The sequence below is a fragment of the Phyllostomus hastatus genome, unplaced genomic scaffold (genome assembly GCF_019186645.2).
Source record: "Phyllostomus hastatus isolate PE091 unplaced genomic scaffold, TTU_PhHast_1.1 phas_contig_34, whole genome shotgun sequence".
Lineage (NCBI taxonomy): Eukaryota > Metazoa > Chordata > Mammalia > Chiroptera > Phyllostomidae > Phyllostomus > Phyllostomus hastatus.
In genome coordinates this window covers 50783881-50803210 of record NW_025333857.1, presented here as the reverse complement: position 1 = coordinate 50803210, position 19330 = coordinate 50783881, and the positions used below count along the sequence as shown (strand labels likewise).

The 19330-nt window shown below is 37.5% G+C and overlaps 1 protein-coding gene across 4 annotated transcripts in view; it reads right to left on the bottom strand.

Annotated features, from left to right (window-relative positions):
* STX17 (syntaxin 17) overlaps positions 1 to 19330 on the bottom strand; it is a 61060-nt gene that overhangs the window by 36283 nt on the left and 5447 nt on the right. For all 4 annotated transcript variants that reach the window (XM_045840226.1, XM_045840227.1, XM_045840228.1 and 1 more), the window contains 2 exons: positions 13651 to 13835; positions 2168 to 2233 (listed from right to left, as the gene is read on the bottom strand). In XM_045840226.1, the coding sequence (XP_045696182.1) occupies positions 2168 to 2233; positions 13651 to 13773 (189 nt within the window). In that variant the 5' untranslated portion in view covers positions 13774 to 13835. The remainder of the gene's footprint in view (positions 1 to 2167; positions 2234 to 13650; positions 13836 to 19330) is intronic.

Genomic DNA, 19330 nt, shown 5'->3' with positions numbered 1-19330 from the left:
TCCATATAATAGGGATACCAGAGGGAGAAGAAGAAGCGCAAGGGATAGAAAACTTGTTTGAAAAAATAATGATGGAAAACTTCCCTAATTTGATGACAGAAAAAGTCACACAAATCCAGGAAACACAGAGAGTCCCAATCAAGAGGAACCCAAAGAGGCCCACTTCAAGACACATCATAATTAAAATGGCAAAATTCCAAGACAAAGAGAGAATCTTAAAGGCAGCAAGGGTGAAACAGGAAGTAACATACAAGGGAGCCCCGATAAGACTAGCAGCTAACTTCTCAATGGAAATGCTCTAAGAGAATGGCAAGAAGAGCATGGCAAGAAATATTCCAAGTAATGAAAACCAAAGGCCTGCAACCAAGGCTGTTTTACCCAGCAGGGCTCTCAATTAAAATGGAAGGCCAAATAAGGAGCTTCCCAGACAAAAGAAGCCTAAAAAGAAAACACCTCCACCAAACCAGTTATACAACAGATGCTAAAGGAACTACTTTAAGAAAAGGAAGGAAGAGTGAGAGAGAGATGAACACAGGTACGAAAAAATGGCAATGAATAAGTACTTATCAATAATAACCTTAAATGTAAATGGATTAAATGGTCCAATCAAAAGACACAGAATAGCTGAATGGATAAGAAAGCATGACTCATACATATGCTGCCTACAAGAGACCCACATCAGGACAAAAGACCTACAAAGACTAATGTGAAGGGCTGGAAACAAATTTTCCAAGCAAATAGACAAGGAAAAAAAGCTGGGGTAGCAATACTCATATCAGATAAAATAGACTTCAAAAAAAGGGCCATAAAAAGAGACCCAGAAGGTCACTTCATAATACTCAAGGGAAGAATCCATCAAGAGGACATAAACATTGTAAATATATATGTACCCAACATAGGAGCACCCAAATACATAAAGAAAATCTTGGAGGACAGCAAGAAAGATACTGACAGCAACACAATTATAGTAGGAGATTTTAACACCCCACTGTCAAAAATGGATAGATCTTCCAAAGAAAATATCAACGAAGATATTGCAGCATTGAACAATGTCCTAGATCAAAGGAACTTAACTGAGATATACAGAGCCTTTCATCCCAAAGAAGCAAAATACAAATTCTTTGCAAATGCACACGGAACTTTTGCAAAGATAGACCACATGAAAGGACACAAAACAAGGCTCAACAAATTCAAGAAAACTGAAATCATATCAAGCATTTTCTCGGATCATAAGGGACTGAAATTAGAAACCAATCTCAAGGAAAAAACTCAAAAACACTCAAACTCATGGAGATTGAATAGCATGCTATTAAACAATGAATGGGTCAAAAATGAAATCAAGGAAGGAATCAAAAAGTTTCTGGAAACAAATGAAAATGAACTCACAACAACCACAAACATATGGGACAGAGCAAAGGCAGTCCTGAGAGGGAAGTTCATAGCAATACAGGCCCACCTAAAAAAGACAGAAACATTTCAAACAAACAACCTAATCCTACACCTACAAGAATTTGAAGAACAACAACAAAGCCCAGAGCATGTAGAAGGAAGGAAATAAGCGAAACCAGAGCAGAATTAAATGACATAGAGATTAAAAGCACAATTCTAAGGATCAATAAATCCAGGAGCTGCTTCTTTGAAAAGATAAACAGAATATTACAGAGAGAAGATCAGTATCTTCAAAGTAAAATAAACTCTTACAAAAGATAATATAATATAATATAAGCAAGGGACACAAACAGGAAATTTTTGTAAATTTACAAATGAAATATTACCATCCAAAGCATGTATTTAAAAAGCCTTTCACATGTCAAAAGCAACAAAAGAAAAAACCTAGATTAAAACAATAAAAGCAACATTCTTTTAATCGACTAATTAGCAAAAATTGGAGAAATGGGTAATGTTAATGTTGGTAGGTTTTTGGAAAATGACATGATTGTGAGAATATAAGTTGATGTATCATTTCTGGAGGAAATATTAGTAATATGAACCACAATCTTAAAAAATATGTATGGAATTTGATTCAGTAATTCCTTGTAAAAATGAATCCTTAAGAAATTAGTTATACATATGCACAAAAGGGTTCAGCTATTCAGCTACAAGGGCGTTCATTTCAGCAAAATGTTCTGAAGCCCTTTTCACACTGACGCACTGGAAACGGCCTTACCTGCACGGTGCGTCCCGCATTGATGTGCTCTTCGTGCAGCTTGTCCCAGACTCTGCATCTCTGGTACTACACAAAAGAGAGCGGAAAGGTGCCGATTTTATTACTAAAGTGACTATTTCTGGTTACCACACCAACCCCCAGTCACCTACCCAAACTTCAACATACCAGCTAAAAAAGTTACTAAGAAGGCAGGTAACTGTCCAGAGACCATACAAGTAGTACTTTTTTGAAAACATTACATACAACATTCTGGCAAATGGTAAAACTGACAAAAATCACTAGACTCTATTTATTTTATTGAAAGAGAATATAAACTTTGGCTATTTTTCATCTCCAAAGATTTTGCAACATAAAGAATGAGAATGTAAAAGAATGTAAAAAATAAGATTTATAGCACTCATCAGATATTCTTATTACATGTGAAGAATTCTGTCAATGATAGTGTGAAGTACTGAAAATTAAAATCTGATTTTGAGAAAAAGTAACATTGACATTGCAAATAGAAAGTATGTAAAAGTGAGACTGGATACTTAACATATATGTTTCATTTTTTACCAGGGCAATGTTCAGCTTGTAGACTTTCATCCTAGAAGCTTTATGAGCGTGATAATGGTGAATGTTCCATCTGACAGGAACCACAATGAGATGCGATAGGTAACATCAGAACAGAATACTATACAGGACAGAAACATCAACCCAGACACCACATTCTATTTTTGGTTCAGATGAAAAATCCAAAGAATGAACCTGTCAGCAGATGTGAATAATGACATTAAGAACATTTTGGTATACTGCTCATCAATAAAATAAATAAAATTAACCTAGAAATATTTGAAAAGATAGAAACATGGAAATGTCTCAGAATGCATGGAAGGCATAATAGATTATAAAAGTAGAGCTCTAAAATAAATTTCTATGGCATTTTTATATTCCTTATTCTGTATATTCTTTAAATTTGGTAGTGAATAGTGCAGCAAACGAACAAACAAAAAAAAGAACCTCTTGATACTCCAAATTTTTTTACATCAACCAAGAAAAATAACTATTAAGCTTAAAAATAATTTAACTATATTAAAAATGTATTTGCCAAACATAAATTTAAAACCATTATCAAAGAGTTTAATTTATAAGAAAAATTAAATTATCATCAGATCCAGTATGAATGCCCTTTTAGATAACGTTATGATATTAATAAAAAGATGAGAATGGAAACCAAAGATACATATTTTTAAAAAATCACTTCTAAAGGTATTAGTATTAATCTGTCGTAATATTTTAAGAAAAATGAACGTTAAGGAAAGAGAGCCGAGAATTCAGGGAGGCAGAGCAGCTGGGACTCAGGCAGCACAACACCAGAGAGGGGGGGACTCGACTGAGAGAGCGCTCCAGAGATCTGTGTGGTCTTCCTTTCAAGTCCCAACCAAATCCAGGCCAGCACCTGCACACGAGGACACTACCTGAGGTCAGAAAAAGAAGCACTGAAAAGGGACAGGTGAACTCATCCCTAAAGATGATACAAGGCCAGAAAGAGTTCATGAGACCACAAGTCAGAATGGAAACCTTGGCAATACACTGGACACTAGGTAGTGGACACAATACTCCAAAGTATTGCCCTTTATGGTGAAAAACTGGCCCTATAATAAAAGCTGTTCTGATCCTATACAAGAAAGCTTAAATAAACATCTCAAAGAGATCCAGCTATTCCCAAATAACTTAAATGTATCTCAGAATAAGTTTCAAAAATACAAAGCGTATTTTAAAATATTCAGTATCCATCAAGGTAAGGTACACAATATTTCTCATCCAATAAACAATTACCATGCATGTAAGAAACCCCAGAAAATATAAGTAATGAGAAAACCTAATCAACAAAAACAGACTCAGATCTGATAGAAATAATGGAATTAATGAAAAGGACATTAGAAGATATTATGATGTATTCCATGTACTGAAGAAAGTAAAAGAAAACATGAGCATACTGAGACATGAAAGAGAAGGTTAGTACATTTAAAGACATAGCAATAAAAATAATCCAACATGAAACAGAGAAAAAGGATGGACAATAAGTGAACAGCGAATCCGTTGTTACTCAGCCACGGGCCAACTGAAAGCAACATAATACATATGGAATTGGACTCCCTGAAGGAGAGGAAAGGACAGAAAAAATATTTGAAAAACTAATGGACAAAGTTTTTACAAATCTGATTTAAAAAATACTATAAGCCCAAAGGTCCAAGAAATTCCAGGAATACCATAAACAATAAAAATGAAAAAAAAAACATACTAATGCACATCACTATAACATTACTTAAAATAAGTGAGAGACAAAAATCTTAAAAGTAGCCAGAGGAAAGAAAAACGCATGAAGTACAGAGGAACAAAGATAAGAATGATAGAGGATTTCTCATGAGAAACAATGTAAGCCAGAAAACCAGGGAGCAACATCTTGAAAATATTGAAAACAAATCTAAAACTCAACCTAGAATCTAATACCCAAAGAAAAATTTTTAAAGGCAAAATATTTTTTTGCAAACATAAATAAGCTTACAGAATTCATCACCAGTGGACTTGTACTATAAGAAGTATTAAAAGAAGTCCTTCAGGTTGATAGAAAAAAAAGATACTAGCTAGAAAACCTGGTTCCACACAGAGGAATGAAAGGAGCACTGAACTCTGGCCGGGTGGCTCAGTTGGTTGGAGCATTGTCCTGCACACCAAAAAGGTTGTGAGTTCGATCCCCGGTCAGAGCACATACTGGGTTGCAGTCCAAGCCCTGGTCGGGGAACACATAGGAGGCAGCCGATGGATGCTTCTCACATCCATGTTTCTCTCTCTCCCTCTCCCCCTTCCTCTCTCTCTAAAATCAATAAACACATCCTCAGATGAGGATTTTAAAAAATGGTGGGGGAAAAAAAGGGAGTGTTGAAAATGATAAAGATACAGGTAAACATAAAACATGTTTTTTTCCTTATTTTCAAAATCTATTTGAAAGATAACACTGATTAAAACAAAAATAACAACAATGTATTGTGGGGTTAGTAACTTATATAGAAGTAAAATATATGAAAATAACACTACAAAGACCCAGAGAGAAAGGGAATAGAAGTAGATTGTTAAAAAGTTCTTTTTAAAAAAGAATTTATTTATTTTTAGAGAGAGGGGAAGGCAGAAGACACAGAGGGAAAGAAACAGCGATAGGCTGCCTCTGGCACATGCCCTGCCGCGGGGACTAGCCCACATACCAGGCATGTGCTCCAACCAGGAATTGAACCTGTGACCTTTCACTTTGCAGACCACCACCCAACCAACTGAGCCACAACAGTCAGGGCTAAGGTTCTTACAATACACATAAAGTTATATATAAAACCATTACTGGATGCTATAGTATGACAAGTCAAAGATGAATACTCTGAACTATAAAGCAACCCCTAAAAAATAAAAATAAAAAACAAAGAGGAATAACTAAAAAGTCAACAAAAGAGAAAAAAAATGGGATTCTAAAAAATATGCAATTAACTCAAAAGAAAGGATTAAAAGAAGAAAAAGGGGACAAAGAAAAGATGAGACAAATAGATAAATAGGAAGATAGTACCCTGACTGGTGTGGCTCAGGGAGTTAGGTGTCATCCAGCAAACAGAAAGGTTGCTCGTTTGATTACTGCTAAGGGCATGTTCCTGGGTTGCGGGTTCAATCCCCAGTCAGGGTGTGTGTGAGAGGCAACTGATTGATGTTTTTCTCATGTATGGGTGTTTCTCTCCCTTTCTTTATCCCTCCCTTCCCCTCTTTCTAAAATACATAAATAAATAAAATCTTAAAAAAAAGGAAGATGGTAGATTTAAAGACAACCATTTGACCAATGTCTATTCATTATAAAAACTCTCAGCAAACTAAAAATAGAAGTTAATGCCTTCAGCGTGATAGAGGCAGCTACAAAAACCCTGCTTAGTAGTGAAAGACCATTCCTTAATCTTAGGAACAAGGTAAGAATGTCTGATTTCACCACCCCTATTAAACATCACACTGGAGGCCCTAGTCAGTGCAATAAGGTGAGGGAAAGGGAAAGGGAGAGAGGGGCTGGCAGAGGAGGAGAGAGAGGGAGAGACAGAGGCAGAGAGAGAGAGAAGGGGGGAGGGGGGAAGATAGAGAGGGGAGAGGAAGGGAGGGAGGGAGGAAGGAAGGAAGGAAGGGAGGGAGGGAAGAAAAGAAAGAAAGGAAGGGGAGAAGGAAAGAAAAGGAGAGAGAGAAAAGAAGAGAGAGAGAGAGATAAAGGTGGGAAAGAGGGAGGGAGGGAAAAAAAAATAAAAAGTTTTTCTTGAGAGATGACCTGATTGTCTACACAGAAAAGAACAAAGCTACATTGTATTAACAGATGGCCCAATGACTGCAAGCCACAAGCTGAGATTACTCATGTAATGAAGATAAACAATACCTACCCCACGATGCAGGTTAAAGTGATTCACCTCACAGTGCCTATGAAATATCAAAAATAGAAAACCCCAAACAAACACTAGGGATATGTCCCAGGAACAACGTGAATCTCCCAATGCCTTAGAAACTACAGCGCCCCTGCTGGTAGCCGGGCAGGCTAATTACTTCAGTAACCCAGTTGTAACTATCAACCTTGCAGTTGGGAGTTTTTCACGTATCTTAATTCTCACAATGACACTATGAAGAAGATTTTAATTTTACTTTTAAAACTCTCTAAAAATCACGGGCACTTGTAGCTTCCCCCTGAACAGTGAACTGGCGTGCAGTAAACCTGTGCACTGCAAGGTCCGCTAACCATGTGGCGCTGCGTGAAGATGGTGTGTTTGTCCAACTGGGGCAGAATCGGGCGGGCACATTCCACAGTAGGAACTACGTTGGGATTTTAAACAAAAAAACAATGTTTTGAAGGTGGAAAAATGGGGTCGGAACTGCTAGTAGCTGTAGGAAAGAAAGCAAAACTATTCAACTCTGTATTTTTTCCATCTTCCTTCTTGATCGAGAATAATGACCTTCAAAAGAGAACAGTCTACAATAAACATCACCAAGAGGAAAATGAAAACCAAGGAAGAGTAAAAAGAAACCCAGAGTCCAAGTCAACAGGCCCAGAGAAATTACATCAGAGTGAACCGAAAGACCTTGCAAATGTCATCACAGAGGCACTTGCTTATCTCTGAGGAACTGGGAAGAACTGAAAAGGCTTCTACAGACCACCAAATATTGACCCGATTTTCACAAAAGGAAGTATCTATGAAACACTGCAGACTGTAAATCTTTGAGAAAAGTCTACACCGGATTATCAGAGAGATGGCTTGTGGGAATTTACAGAAATGGTAACAGTATATTAGAGCACTCTCTGTCCCTTTCCCATCTGACATCTATCATCAATGCCTTGAAAATAATGCCAAATTTTCAGATAACAAACTAGAAGGAATAATTACATTGATGAAAGATCACAATTCCACATAAGAAGAAATGTAATGATAAATGTAAAGACTAACATTTAAATTAAAAAGAGCAACTGCACAAGTATTGGGTTGGCCAAAAAGTTCATTTGTTTTTTTCCCTTAAAATGGCTCTAGTAGTACTTAGTTGTCTTTAACCTCATTCGAAACAATTTTGTTAGATTGTACTGTGACAGCTGTCATATCATGGGCATTAGAAAAACATTTTAATATTGAAGATGGAAGAAAATAAGCATCATTTTTGGTGTATTTTGCTTTATTATTCCAAGAAAGGTAAAAATGCAACTGAAAAGCAAAAAAAAATTGTGCAGTGTACAAAGAAGGTGCTGTGATTGACCAAACGTGTCAAAAGTGGTTTGCAAAGTTTCATGCTGGAGATTTCTTGCTGGAGGATGCTCCATGGTGGGGTAGACCAGTTGAAGTTGATAGTGATCAAATCAATACATTAATTGAGATCAATCAATATTATACCACATGGGAGAAAGCTGACATACTCAAAATATCCAAATCGATAAAGTTACTGGTGAAAATGAAAACTGTGTCTTTCATTTTACCAAAAAAAACCCCAAAAAACCCTGAACAGATTTTTCTGGCTGACTCCATATAAGAAATAGGTATGCTCTGCCTCAATAGCTGCAGTTTGTATAAAAAAAAAGTCCTATGCATTTTACTTAGTTGATTACAGAACCAATAAAACAGCCAGAAATATAAAGTGGCTTCTAAAGCAACGGATGTGATCTTAGGCTGTATCCACGCACACACGTATTCACTCATTCCACACAATGTTTATTAGGAGCACACTATGTTTCGAGCCCAACACTACAAGTTAAACACATGTGCCAACACAGATCTCAACAAAGTGATTTAACTACTCTAAGTCTGCTCCCCAACCTAAAAAAGGAAGACAAAAATAAGGCTGACCTACAGGGCTGCTGTGAAAATTAAACGTTATGATATATATGTAAAAACCCCTGACGCAGCACTCAATCTTCGTTAGTATTATCTGTTCACTTGTCAATTATAGAAGAGATTAGTGTCTCGGGTGGAGGTTGAACTGGATGACCTTATCTTTTATAACAATGAAAGTGGGAGAGAAATAAAGGTAATATAGTTCAAACTTCCTACTGCTTGCTACACAATGTTCTACCTAACAGGTTACATAAAGGCTAGTATTACAAATCTTTGGAGAGGGAAATACACATAAAATGTGTGAAAAAAAATCATAAGTAATTCCTTAAAAAATGTCATTAAGTTGGAACCACGGACAAGCATTTCTAAACTGCACTGTTGTTAGATGACGTCATCTTGTATTGTCTATGGGCACAGCGGCACTCCCGGGATGGTTCGAAACAGTGCTAGAACCTGAAGCAGTTAGGATGCTTTAGACTGCAAATAACGGAAAACTCAAAATTCAAAAATGGCCTTAATAATAAGGACATTTATTATCTCACAAAAGAAGGAGCCTAGAAGTAGGAAGACAGTCCCAGGGTAGTTTAGTTCAGGAGGTTTACTGTCTTCAACAGAGAGTCTGGTCCTGAGACTAGTCTGCTGCTGGCTGTCAATCCGCACACAAACGGGAGAAAAAGGCCAGGAACAGCAGGGACTGTTTCCTCCCATGTACGTCTTTTAACACTAGAAAAGTCTTCTTCAGAAATTTCCAGAATATCCCACACAGGCCTTCCCCCTCCTTGGCCAGAGCTATAGGACTGCTCTATTGTTCACTGCCCCCCTAACACCGACCTGAGTAAACGTACCCCGTGAGGCCCTGTACCATTCACCACCTGTGCGGAGGCTCTCCCACCCTGGACCACAGAGGAAGGCAAACTGAATCAGAGGAAAGGGAAGAGGTGGGGAAATGTGATTAAAATACTGAAATAAACATTCTCAGACTAAAAAGAGAAATGGAAAAGGTTTTTGCTGAAATCACAAGTTCAAAAACAAATCAATAAAAATAAAACAATCCATAAGGCTGATTATGTCTGATTTTGTACCGTAGATTCATGCTCCATACCTGTCACTCATTTCACATCTAATTATATGTTGCCTCTTATCATTCTCTAAATATTTCCTATCTTATTTCCTTGATTGAATTCTTGGGGATTAGAAACCTAATTTTTATGTCATTTTCAGTGCTAACAATATAAGAAAACAACAAACACCAGAATGTATGAAAAAGCTAACATATATGTATTTCCTGTAATAAATAATTTCCCTTATTAAACCTGGCAGAATGAACACATTCATCTCTGCTTTTTTCCGAAACCCAACTAAAATGACAGTAAAGAACTTTCAAAGGTGTAAATTCACAAAAATAGTGAGAACTCAATGGAAGATACCAGTTACCAAGAAGTTCTAACCAAAGTTTGGGAGCAGAAAAGAGTATGAACATGTTGCAACTAACTTACCTGACTAGAGAAAGCTGGCACCTAGGGCTGCAGAAGGCGTGGGCTCTGGCGGACAGAGGCAAGGAGCAAGCCAACAAGTACAGCACTGCTCCAGACACAGTAACCAGAAGTAACACCCACCAGGTAACCAGGTGGGTGTACACAGTGGACCTAAAAGCTGAAGGACTAGTCGAACGTTTACCTGAGGAACAGGTAGTCTACCAGAAGCCCTCTCCATAGGCCCAAGCAACTGCACTGCCCCTACCACCACAGAAGACCACACACCAGAGTAGTATCTAGTGGTTCCCCACTAAAATGGGTCCTCGCCTGTACACCCCTTCAGGCCACAAGGCGCCCACCAGTACCTTGCTACACACACACCCTTCCATGAGCACTCTTAGATATCAGCAGTTGGCTAAGACAGTGTAGACTTCTGTAGGTTACCATAAAAAAATTTTTTTTAAAAAGGAAGAAAGGGGGAAAGGAGGGAGGGAGAGAGGAAAAAAAGTAAAATAAATGAAAATAAAAAGGGAAACAGGGAAAAGAGACAAGGAAGCAGAAGAAAACAAAAATATAATAATGCCACCACAGAGAAATGATGATACTGCATCCATGACATAAGAACAGGAGGAGTCTCTGAGTGAGAGAGAGAGAGAGAAATCGAGAGAAAAAAAGGAACATAGGAAAACTATGATTCTGATTATTTCATTTTAGCTGAAATGTGGATGTGAGAGCTGGTGCTGCCATTGTACGTGCAAAATAGAAACAAGTTGATGATCGAACAGCAAGTTAAAAAGAGCCTGGGTCTTGAATGACTTCTGAGTTACCATTATAGCACTAGACCAGGGGTGTCAAACTCATTTTCCCCGGGGGGCCACATCAGCCTTGAGGTTGCCTTCAAAGGGCCGAATGTAACTTTAGGACTGTATAAATGTAAACTACTCCTTAACTAGGGGCAAGGAGCTCGGCGCTGCCACTGGGTAGAAACAAGGTGCCAGGCCGGATAAAACAAGGTGGAGGGCCGGATTTGGCCTACAGGCCTTGTGTTTGCCACCTGTGCTCTAGACTGTCTCCATAACTATGAGATTAAAAATAAAAGCAAAAGCAAAAACAAAAACAAAAACAAAACCACCCTGGCTGGTGTGTCTTGGTTGGTTGCATTATCCCATAACCAAAAGGTTGCGGGTTCGATCCCCAGTCTGGGTGCATGTGGGAGGCAACCAATCCATGCTTCTCTCTTGCATTCATGTTTCTCTCCCTGTTTCTCTCTAAAAGCAATGAAAAAAATGTCCTCAGGTGAGGATTAAAACACCCCCAGAAACTCTGTCTTATTTCATACACAGTTTTGGGCTCTCCCGCCACTTGCACTCCAACCACATACTAACACAGTACATGCTACACAGTAAGTTTTCCCTCAAACCCCTACAATATGAAACAAAGGAAATTACGTTCCAAGCTGACTATCTTATTATTCCTCTCAACTATGCTTAAGTCTATCTTACATTAGCCAAGAAAGCTGAATGCTAACAACAAATTTCAGGGTCACATTCTAGTCAAGCCTGTCATGTGTACCAGAACGCAATGCTGAGGGGCCTGTGGAGGAGAGTCCCAGGTGTCCGCAGCACACTGCCTGCATTGTTTTCAGATGCTGCAGAATCACTCCACTGAGGCTTACCTTCAACTTCCCTTCAGTCTGACTTTCTTCTTTTAAATTCATATTGGATGACTGACGGCTCACATAATAAATAGTTTATCTGTCTACACTCTCCCCCTAGGAAGAATATGCCTTTTTGAAAGTGAGGCTCCGTTAGACACCTGAAGTCCAAAATTAGTTCTTAACTCTTTTGTCTACAGGGAACACTGCTGCTTTTTAGTAGTTCTGCATTGCCATAAACTATCTATTAAAATACGTCATTCAGTCTCATATAGATGCAAAATTGCTTTCATAACTAAACCAGAAATCCCAGAGACAGAATGATAAGGATATGGAATAAAACACATAGCAGTATGAGTTTAACTGCTTTGCGCCACACACCATCACCTATATTGTAATTTATTATTAGTCTCATATTGTTTAACATTTCCAAAGTAAAAATTTCACAAAAAGCTAACTAAAAACTGTTCTGGCAAAGAAAGATCAATATAACCCTAGAGTAGTTTTCTTATGAAGTCCATTACAATCAATCAACTCAGTAATAGGCCATTCCTATCCTCGCTTACCTTTCCCCCAGGGTTCTGACTACTGACAACCGAACAGCACACGTGGGTAAGCTCTGAAAGTACTGACAGTAGGCACTTTCATGTAGAATAAATATACAAAAAAGGAAATCTAAAACATGCCAAACCTCAAATGTAAAATAGGACAATAAAGGGAAAAAATGGCCTCGGTAGACCACAGTCCACGTATTTCTGCCTTTCAGTATCAATTCTGCCAAATTCTTGTCGTCTTTGTAACCGAGCACTTCAAAATGAGCTCAGGCGCCTTATTGAACCTCCCACCCGATATGATCAATCAAAAGTAAACAACTATTTCTACATTGTTACAGTGCTAAAAGAATGGGCCTTCCTCATTAACTAAAGCATAGAACTTTCATTTGTTTCTGCTCACGACCAGAATAACCAGTTTACCAAACAATTTCCCCATCCTTGAAAGTCACAGTACTTATTGCCTGTGGGTGAAGAAAGAACTTGAGGGAAGGGGTCTACTTGAATTGTAGACCACTCCATATTTGTACAGAAATTTTCATCATATTCTTGGCACTTATTTCTATACTTTTTAAAAATACTTAAATACTTGGAGGACGGATGGTATCTATGGGAGAAAAGGTTGACATTTTTCTTACTTGTATAAGGTATAGTCAGTACAGGTGATAAATACTGTTTATATAGAGAGGAATAGTGACCACTTCCACCCCACCCCTCAGATGAGTGGAGGGCCACACAGCCTAAAATGTATGCTGAGGGAGGTTCTGCTGAAGGAGCAAATGCCACTGACCCGCCCCACAGCAAATAAGACAACATCACCCGTCAAAATCAATGCTTGGCACTCAGTAAATTTGATGTCCCCATAAATGTCACAGTCATTCCACCGGACCCTGGCCAGTCCAGCTCTTCCCCCTACCCATCTCCCAAACTGACCTCTAGGCAGGATTTCTCAGTTTTGGGCCTTCCTCAAAGGGAAGCCGTGAAGTTGGGAAATTCCTTCATATCACGTGATGATTTGCCTCTTTAATCTCCTTGCCCCTGAAGAGGTTAGGGGTTACCGATGGAGACACACTGTGGGGACCCAGAATACTTGCCACGGGGCAAACGAAGGTAAGGTGGGCCCCTTGGTCCAGGTTTGCTGCCTTCGCATTTTAGTGCGCTATTAAACTGTTTGTATTTTAATTAACTGCGTAATACGTCGGTAGGTACAACTAAAAAGATACAGATCCTATCCGTATGTCCCTTCCTAAAAAAGAAATAAGAGGTGTATTCGCAGAACAAAACTAAAACCAGATGAAAGAATAAATCGTGTTGTCAAATCAATAGAAGGTAGATGTTTCAGCAAAGTCCCTTGTTTAATATTCTGAACTTAGCTAAAGTATAAAACAAATATAAATCGGAATATGAAACTGTGCTTTGTGACATAAAATGGAAAAAACATTACCTTCTCAATATTTAGTTGGTGCTTTCTTAACCTCTCCAGATCTGTTGGGATTACTATTTTAATAAATTTCTGGATAGCTGGTTCAAGGCGGCGTAATTTCACTTTGTCTTCATCCTCAGACATCCTAATAAATGTTGTGTCACTTCTACTTGCAACAGCTGTCTTCTCTACTCATGCAGAAAAACCTAAAAGAGAATTGTTTATTAAAGAATGTTTTTAAGTAAGTTCCTATTATTTTTATGAGCCAACTATTAGGTATAATTTTATAACTCATTCTAAACACATATTCAACTTAATGCTGAACTTCAGTGACTGATTTTTTTAAGAGACCTTTTATTTTAAAACCCTTTTCTCTGTCCAAAAATAATGTATATTTCCTTTAGAATGTTTAGAAAACATGAAAAAGATTAAAATAAAATCAACAGTCATCTGCTCACCCCTAGTTAACCACCCATCCTTACTCTTTCCATTTTGATGTGTCTTTCCAGGTCTTTCAAATACACACATGTGCATGTATACACCTTTTTAAAAACTAGGAGTATACTGCCCAAGTTTTCATTTCCAGTGTACCTTGGACATTGAATTACCTTTTTGAAAAAGGTGTCAAATGGTAAAATTGGGAAAAAAATTAATTCTTAACATTTCTGCTTGTATCAAATTTCATTTCAAATGTCATCATAATATATCTGTGTAATTATATACTGTAAATATAACATAGCATGCAACTCTTCTCATTGATATCCCTTAAATTGCCTCTTCCCTTTTTTACAAAGTAATTAGCATTGTCCACAACCAACGCAAATAATCAGTGACACAGTTGAAATAAGAACCCAGGATTCCTTAGAGCCCCATCAAATACTCCTTCTAATTCACAAGTGTTCTCCCAGTGTTCCAGAAGGTCCAAGGGTATGCTTTTTAGGCCAGGGTAGGTGACAACAAGGATTGGCAAGTGAGCAGGCTGCAGGACTCCACACCTACTCCAACTGGAAAAAATTGATCTATGTCTATTTCACAAATTTGAGTTTATTAGATTTTATATAAATAAAGGGCTCCACCATGGTTCCATGCTACCTCGTGTTCCATATTTTTAAAAAAAAAATTAAATTTGCCATGTTAATCCCACAGGATGATGTCTTAGGCCAGGGTCCATAGAGACAGGGGTTCACAACAAGACTTTGCGGAGTCACTGAATCTTTATGAGAAGTTGTGGATGCACTTTGATTTATTTTGGAGGGCAAATCCATTGCTTTCATGAGATTATCAAAGAGGTCTATCACTCCAGAAACATCAGGAACTATCACTCTGAACGATGTTCTGTTTCTCTTTCTTTTCACAGTTGAAAATTTCGAAGTGTTGGTTATACAATCTTATTTGCTTGCAACTTGAATTTTATGTTTGATCTGAGCTCAAGAACAAAAAAGGAAAAATCTCCAGACACCAAAAATGCGTCCTCCAGTATTGAGTGGGAATTGGAGACACATGGAGAAGTTAACTGCCAAAAGAGTTAGTCCTCAGACCCAACAAAACAGAAAAATTCAGTTAAGTGACTAGAGATAATAAAGTCATCTAAAAAGAAATTTAAAATGAGTACATTTTAAAATATTCTAAGACATAAAGAAAGGAATAGAATCTTTTTTTAAAATAACTTCACGAGACAGAAACAGGCCAATCTAAAATAAACCAAGTAAAAAGTCTACTTTAAAAATTCTACTCAAAAACCTCAAAAGATTGGTTAAACAGTAAAATCCATAGCTGAAGAGAGAATTATCATTTGGAAGATACCAGTCAGAACACAGAGGAATAGAGAAGTACAAACTGTAAAAAGACAATAAGGAGAACAAAGGATGCAATGAGAAGCTCAATAACAAACAGAAGCCCCATAAGGAAAGAATAAAGTGGTGAAAAGGCATCATTCAAAGAGAATGTGCTCAGAGTTAAGATGTCAGACCTCAAATTGAAAATGCATATAAGTCCCAGTGGCATTCAAAAAAATTTACCTGAACATATGGAAGGGAAATTGTAGAACATCATAGACAAAGAGAAAATCGTAAAAAGCAAACCAAAGACAAAAGACAGATAAACAAAACCAATAAAAGCAGCGAACTTTTCATCAAAGCAAGATATCAAGACAGGAATATCTTCAAAGTGCTGAGGGAGCTGGTATATACCCAGGGAAATTATTATTTAGAAGTGAAGGCAAATAATAATTTTCAGACATACAAAGACTGAGCTTATTACAAAGCCCATTATTAAAAGAACTACTCAAATGCATACTTTAACAATAAAGACAATAAACCCAAAGGAGTAGAATGGCAAAAAGCAATCAATATAATAAAGTATACCATTACTGGATGAATAAATGAATGAAAGGATGTATTTTGAATAACTTGATTAAGTATAACAAAAATATTTCCATCTAAATAACTTTTCTACAATGTATCTTTTAAAAACTCATAGTATTACTTGGCATAGATGTTCTATAATATAATTAATCATCTACTGTGGGCTATTTAGGTTGTTTCTAACTATCCACCATTACAAACTATGCCACAGTGTAATTATCCTCTTGCACATAAACCAAACTATCATCTATAATTATTTCTTTACGTTAAATACCTGGAAATAGAATTAGTAGGTTTACACATTTTTGAGGACTGTTGATACCAAATGTCCCAAAAAAGGTTGTGCCTATTTACATTTCCACTTGCAACACACCGAATTTCCGTTTATCCACAGTTCAACCAATACTTGATATGATTGCTCCTCTTGGACATTTGGTAACAAAATAGTGCCTCATTATTGTTTATTTTTCAATTCCTAAATTACTAATGAAATTAATTTATTATCCATTTGCATTTCTTTCAAGAATTGTGAGCTCATGCAAAATGTCTGTTTTACTACAAGGTATATCCTTTTCTTGTTATATTTAATATATATTAGACTCTTACAAAGTATCGACTATCTAACATTAATGTTTCCCAGTCTATCACATTGCCTCCTGTGTTTTCTTCTACTGTGCAGAGTATATATTATAGGAATATAACTTTATACTTATCCGCTGCTCCTACCAAAATATTTTTAAGCATACCTGGTGCCCAACAGGTGCTGATGAAACTAAAATGTTTCTTCACAGGCCCCTTCACCATTTCTAACCCTCTCACTCCGGCCAGACAGCACAAACTGCACAGCGCGTTAGGACAGTGTCTTGACTGGCCACCTTCAGGCTCCCTGCCCGCTCCGATTTTCCCTCACAGATTACAGTTACTATGTATCTCAGACTGCAACCTGCTTCTCCTCTGAACAAAAGTTTCCAACAGTCCCCTAGTACTTTAACAAGAAAATACAACGTTCCTAAGTAGATCTCCCATTCTATTATCACCCAATCTCTATTTTGGGCTTTGCAATGATGTCCCCTGTGTCTAGAAGCTCCTTTATATCCCAACTGCCTCTAAAGTTTATGTACCATTTGAAGATACAACTCAAATGATTCTGCCTTTTCTTCCACTAACAAGTTGATAGTACTTAACAAACTCCAATTATTGATTATTTGGCTTGTTTTCACTGCTGCCCTATGCTATGATGATAGTATTGCTTTGTGAGTTCCAAAGTGATATTTCCAGGTCACAATCATCCATGACTCCGCCCCTCAGGGTCCCCAGCCCAAGAAACAGCTGCTGCCTCGTAAAAGCCACCTCTCAGAGAAGACAACCTGCCCCAGGAACCTCCCAACTTGTTTTCCAGCTCCTGGTCTCCTGGCTGGTGTCTTTTCTAGTCTCCACCATTTCCATTTTTGTAAAATTATAGTAAAATAACTATGTAAAACTAAGAAGAGAACTTAGCACTAAAAAAATTTCATAAACGTGTTGTTACTGAAACACAAAGTTGTCCAGCAATGGCTCTGATCGTAAAATAGCTGAAATATGTGAAAGTTGTTAAGGGAAGGTCTTAATTCAATATATAAAATGTGGTTTAAAAGTGTGATTGAATACATGAGAGTGTCTTTCAGCATTTCTTGATTTTTCAGTTAGAAAATTGGAACATATTTCTGATATAACTAACACAAAAATAAAAAATACATTTACATTAACATCAAACTAAGTAAAATATGCCTATGAAAAAGAGAACAAAAAACACAAAAATGCCTAATTTCCCAAACTTTCAGTTGTGTTATTAGGTTAGCCAAAAAGTTTGTTTAGCTTTTTTCCGTACAATGGCTCTAGTAGTGCTTAGCTGTCTTTAATTTTATTCGAAACAATTTTCTTAAGATTGTATTGTGATAGCTGTCATATCAGTGTGTATTTTAAAAAAAACTTATAGGAGTTGGTGAATTTTTGTGTATCCACTTTAATATTGAAGATGGAAGAAAATACACAAAATTTTGACTATATTATGCTTTATTATTTCCAGAAACGTAAAAATGCAACTGTGATGCAAGAAAAGATTGGTGCAGTGTATGGAGAAGGGGCTGTGACTGATCAAACATGTCAAAAGTGGTTTGTGAAGTTTCTTGGTACTACTGACATGTTGGCCAAATAATTCTTCGCTGTGTGGGGCTGTCTTATGCACTGGAAGATGTTTAGCAGCACCCCTGGCCTCTACCCACTAGAAGCCAATAGTGGGAGATAGCTGATGTATTCAAAATACCCAAATCAATAAAGTTATTGGAGAAAATGAAAAATGTGTCTTTTATTTTACAGAAAAAAACTAATGGACTTTTTGGCCAACCCAATACTTTTAACATCTTTTAAAAGCATAAATGTAATATATTATCTTAACAGTTTTTAAAAAGTGTAACACAATTCCATTTGGGGCAACAGAATTGGTCTGTGACATCCTGACAGTGTGATGGATGCACAATTATATGCATTTGTCAAAGCTCATAGAACTGTATATGACAAAATGAATTTTTATAAATTCCCACATCAGCATGTGGGGGAACCCAAATGGAATGCAAACCCTGTGGAACAAAACCAACTGTACTATAAATGGGTAGCACAGGATAACCACACTGAAAGAAGTGGGGGAAGAAAATAACTAATCTAGGTAACTTCATAAAGCACTGTTACCCCGTACTTTAACTGCGTAACATAAGGTTAAAGACAAAAAGAACTACACGCGACAATACTATACTCTCGTTAGTAAAGCTGTTCTCACAGGAGTATGGGTTAGGAAGACTGAAATTATGTATGTAGTAGGATTGAACAAATAAGAAAGCATTTTATAGAACATAGGAACCAGATTTCTTGCTGTCAAAAAAAGTTACAAATAAGCTGCAAGAACAGAATGAACCCTGTGGTGTCAGACTGGAATCAGAGGTATAAGACTACCACGGCAAGACGGCAGCACAGGCAAACACGGCTCACCTCCTCGCACCACCACATCCAATTACAATGAACCTACAGAACCACCATTATTCGGAACCACCAGAACTTGAGTAAATAGAAGTTCTATAACTACAGAATTAAAGATGAAGCCACATTGAGACTGCCAGGAGGGGCAGAGATGAGGAAAGGGCGGGTCCCACACCCACAAGTGGCAGATAAAAATCGGAAGGGAGCGAGGGGCCCCAGTCCCACACCAGAACCCTCAGCCCAAGGTTCCAGTGACAGGAAGATGAGTCCCCATAACTTCTGGCTGTAAATAGGGACTGAGGCTGTGGAAGACAGAAACTTCTGAAGTT